This window comes from Colobus angolensis, unplaced genomic scaffold (genome assembly GCF_000951035.1).
Source record: "Colobus angolensis palliatus isolate OR3802 unplaced genomic scaffold, Cang.pa_1.0 Scaffold3, whole genome shotgun sequence".
NCBI classification, from domain to species: domain Eukaryota; kingdom Metazoa; phylum Chordata; class Mammalia; order Primates; family Cercopithecidae; genus Colobus; species Colobus angolensis.
Window position 1 is genome coordinate 778,161 of NW_012116265.1, and position 4,724 is coordinate 782,884.

General features: G+C 43.7%; 1 protein-coding gene across 3 annotated transcripts in view; it reads left to right on the forward strand.

Annotated features, from left to right (window-relative positions):
• LGMN (legumain) overlaps positions 1 to 4,724 on the forward strand; it is a 30,749-nt gene that overhangs the window by 9,095 nt on the left and 16,930 nt on the right. Inside the window, exon 2 of one of the 3 annotated variants that reach the window (XM_011949385.1) lies at positions 2,444 to 2,507. The exons of the other annotated variants lie outside the window; for them this stretch is intronic. Within the exon in view, the coding sequence (XP_011804775.1) occupies positions 2,444 to 2,507 (64 nt within the window). The remainder of the gene's footprint in view (positions 1 to 2,443; positions 2,508 to 4,724) is intronic. 3 annotated transcript variants of the gene reach the window in all.

The following is a 4,724-nucleotide window of genomic DNA, read 5'->3' on the forward strand; positions in this document are numbered from 1 at the left end:
GTCAGCCAAGTTTGCGCCACTGCACTCCAGCCTGGGCAACAGAGCAAGACTGACAAAAAAAAAAAAAAAAAAATCCTTTGGGCATATTTGCAGTTCCCACCTCTAGCCCCAGGCAACTACTAATCATCTACTTTCTAGCTGTATAGATTTGTTTATTCTGAACATTTCCTATCAATGGAGCTAAACAGTGTATGGTCTTTTGTGTCTGGCTTTTCCTAGCGTCATGTTTTTGAAGTTTGTTCACGTTGTAGCATCAGTGGAGCATCAGTGCTCCACTCCCTTTTATTCGCAAATAGCATTCCATTGTATGGATAGACCACGTTTTGCCTGCCCATTTACCAGTTGATGGACATTTGGGTTGTTTCCAATTTTTGGTTATGAACAATGCTGCTGAGAACATTTGCGTGCAAATCTTTGTGTGAATACATTTTTTTGTTTCTCTTGAGTAGGTACATAAGAGTTGGAATTGCAGGCTGGGCGTGGTGGCTCACACCTGTAATCCTAGCACTTTGGGAGGCCAAGGTGGGTGGGTCACGAGGTCAGGAGTTTGAGACCAGCCTGACCAACATTGTGAAACCCCATCTCTACTTGTGGTAAACACCTGTAATCCCAGCTACTCAGGAGGCTGAGGCAGTAGAATCACTTGCACCCGGGAGGCGGAGGTTGCAGTGAGCTAAGATCGCACCACTGCACTCCAGCCTGGGCGACAGAGCAAGACTCCGTCTCAAAAAAAATAAGAGTTGGAATTGTTGGGTCACATGGTAAATTTATGTTTGACTCTTTGAGAAACTGTAAAGGTCGTTTCCAGAATCACGGTTCCACGTTACATTCCCATAGCAGTGTATGTATGCAGGCTCTTGGTTCCTCAGTTCTCAACAACACTTGTTATTGTCTGTCTGTGAAGTGGCAGCTCAGTGTGGTTTTAATTTGCATTTGCTAATAACGGGTGATGTTGGACATCTTTTCATTTGCTGACTAACCATTTGTATATCTTCTTAGGTGAAATGTTTATTGAAATCTTTTGCCTGTTTTTGGCTCCGTGGTACAGGAGTTCTTTGGGTATTTCAGTGTAAGCCCTTTGTCAGATATATGTTTTGCAAATATTTTCTCGTAGTCTGTTGCTTGTCTTTTTATTTTCTTAATAATGTCTTTGGAAGCACTGAAGGTTTTAATTTTGCTGAGCCAATTTATCAAGTTTTTTTTTTTTTTTTTTTTTGAGACAGAGTCTTGCTCTGTTGCCCAGGCTGGAGTGCAGTGGTGTAATCTTGGCTCACTGCAACCTCTGGGTTCAAGTGATTTCTCCTGCCTCAGCCTCCTGAGTAGCTGGGATTACAGGCATGCACCACCACGCCTGGCTAATTTCTTTGTATTTTTAGTAGAGGTGGGGTTTTACCATATTGGCCAGGCTGGTCTCAAACTCCTGACCTCAAGTGATCCCAAAGTGCTGGGATCCTTGGCCTCCCAAAGTGCTAGAATTACGGGTGTGAGCCACTGCACCCAGCCTGATTTGATTTTTTAAAACTAAATTTAAAGCAGACAAATAATGTCTGTATAACACATGTACAACTTAAAGAATAATAAAATGAATACTTGTGTACCTTGCACCTTGCTAAAAAAAAATAGAATTGTACTAGTACCTTGTCCCCTGTCTGATGGACTCCCCCTCCCTTCCCTTCAGAGACCAAGCTCCTCAATTTTTTGTCATTCATTCCTTTGCTTTATAGTTTTGCCGTATGTCTGTTTAACTGTAAACAGCATAATGTTTACATTAGCCTGTTTTGACCTTTATATAAATGTAATCTATGACTTGTTCTTTCTATGACTTGTTCTTTTTTTCATTATGTTCCTAAGAGTTGTGTATTTTGAAAACTGGGTTGTACTTGTTTGCGTATTTTTTAAAGTTTTTATAGATTCGGGGGCTCCATGGATATATTGCGTAGTGGTGCGGTTTGCGCTTCTTGGGTACCCATCATCTAAGTGGTGGGTTGTAGTCCGTTCATTTTCAGGTATTCCATTGATGTGAACCTATGACAATGTATTTTTCCAGCTCTCAATCATTAGAGTTATTTCTTGGCTTTTGCTGTTAAGCTGATGCTCTGAACATTTTCTGGTTATCCGTGGGAGATAGAGTTTTGCTAGGCTATATGGCTAGGAGTAGAATTGCTTGGTTGGAGGGTGTGTGGTTGAACCTCATTGATAATGTCAAGATGTCTTCCAGAGTGGAGTGCCAGTTACACTCTACTTCCACCATAGCTGTACTAGTTTACTGTCACTGCTTAAACAGATTGCCACAGACTTCATGGTTTGAAACAACACAAATTTATTATCTTACAGTTCTGGAGGTAAGACATGTGAACGGCTGCCACTGGGTTAAATCACAGTGTTGCCTGGGCTGTGTTCCTTGGTGACTCTAGTGGAGGCTCCACTTTCTTGTCTTTTCCAGCTTTTAGACGCTGCCTGCAGTTGTTGGCTTCTGGCCCCTTCTTCCATCCTCAGTGCCAACAAGAGTCAGTTGAATCTTTCTTACACTGCATCACTCGGACACTGACTCCTGCCTCTGTCTCCACATACAAAAGCCTTTGTGATTACATTAGGCCCACTGAAGGCTGGGCATAGTGACTCGCACCTGTAATCCTAGCACTCTCTGTCCAAGGCAGGAGGATCGCTTGAGCCCAGGAGTTCAAGACCAGCCAAAGCAACGTAGCCAGACCGTGTCTCTACAAAACATTTTAGAAATTAGCCAGGTGCAGTGGTGTATGCCTGTAGGCTCAGCTACCTGGGAGGCTGAGGTGGGAGGCCCAGGAGGTGGAGGCTGCAGTGAGCTGAGATCGCACCTGTGCACTCCCGCCTGCGAGACAGTAAGACCCTGTCTCAAAAAAAACGAAAACAAAAAAATAAACAAAAATGACATTGGGGCACTAGAATAATCCGGGACAACCTCCCTATTTTAAGACCAGCTGATTGGCAACCTGAAATCCATCTGCTATCTTAATAACCTTTTGCTCTGTAATGTAACGTAGTCACAGGCTCCTGGGATTAGGATGTGGACAGCCTTGGGAGCTGTTATTCTGCCTACCACAATTAGTGTTTGAAGGTCACTAATCCACAGCAATGAGGATTTAAACATCTAACAATCTGTGTGCATGTGTGTGTATATAATATTTAGTGACCATTTTAAAATGATCTGTGTTTGCTGTGGGCCTCTATAATTTCAATGATTTCTCTCTTGTCCCTGTATGAAGCAGGATCAAGTTCTGGGGACATGGGGATCTTTCTTTTTTTGTTTGAGACTGAGTTTCACTCTTGTTGCCCAGGCTGGAGTGCAATGGTGCGATCTTGGCTCACTGCAACCTCTGTCTCCCGGGTTCAGGCGGTTCTCCTGCCTCAGCCTCCCGAGTAGCTAGTATTAAGGCATGTGTCACCACGCCCAGCTAATTTTGTATTTTTAGTAGAGATGGGGTTTCACCATGTTGGTCAGGCTGGTCTCAAACTCCAGACCTCAGGTGATCTGCCCGCCTCAGCCTCCCAAAGTGCTGGGATTACAGGCGTGAGCCATTGTGCCTGGCCAGAACACCTGGGATCTTTCACTTGAGCACTGTGTGACTTGGGCAGGTCACCTCACCTCCAGAGGCTGCTTTTTCCTTATCCATAATAAAATGGGGATCATTACCTTTATCACAAAGGGTTGCTATGAGAATTAAACGAGATAATGCCTACAAAGTCTTAGCACAGTGCTGGACAAATAGAAGTAAGTCAATAAAAATGTATTAGTTTCCTATTTATTCAGTCATCCATTCATCTAATTGCTCTTGAGTGCCAGGTCCTAGACTCATCCATTCAGCCTTCGAAAACTGTATACCAAGCACCCATCTTTGTCATGAAATAAGTCCATTTGGTTGGGACAGCCACAGGCAAAGTGCCAGTCTGAATGTTTGATGAGTTTTAGTTTTATTGCTATGCTCAGTGTTGTTTCGAGTGCGCTGTGTGTACATCCAGTCTCTCAGGCTGTCTTCCTTGGGGAGGCAAATCGCTGGGCACATGCCTCTCCTTATGCTTACTTATGTCTTTGTTCTAGGAATGACAGCATTAAATGTAAGCAGACAGGCAACATTATTCCTTTCTGTCTTCTGATGATTTCCAAGGCATGAAGTGGTAGTATGTTTCACCTGAGATAAGGATGCAAGTCTGTCTTCACCCTTGCGTGGACAGGGAGTTGCATTAGGAACATTTTTCTCATATTCCTAATGTTGTCTTCCTTTGTATTCTTGTTGTTTTTTAAAACTTAAGAGCAATTTCTCAATTCCTGAGTTGGACTTTTGAGTGTCCAATCAGTTCTCTAAACAGTGACTTTGGCACACAAAGTACTTGAATCAGAAGAATCCTGTGGGAAATAGAACTAGCTCTGTTGATCATTCTGAGTCATTCTGTTTCTGAGACTAAAATCCATGCTTTCCAGAGACTGTTGTATAGTCTGAAAAATAAAAACAAGTTACTTAGGACTTGCAGAGGTCCTTCTTACCTACAGATGTGGTGGCAGTGGTGGTGGTGGTGGCAGTGGTGGTGGAGGTGGTGGTGGCAGTGGTGATGGTGGCAGTGGTAGTGATGGTGGTGGTAATGATGGTGGTGGCCGTGGCAGTGATAGTGGTGTTGGTGGTGGTGGCAGTGGTGATGGTGGCAGTGGTAGTGGTGGTGGTGGTAATGGTGGTGGTGGTGGCAGTGATAGT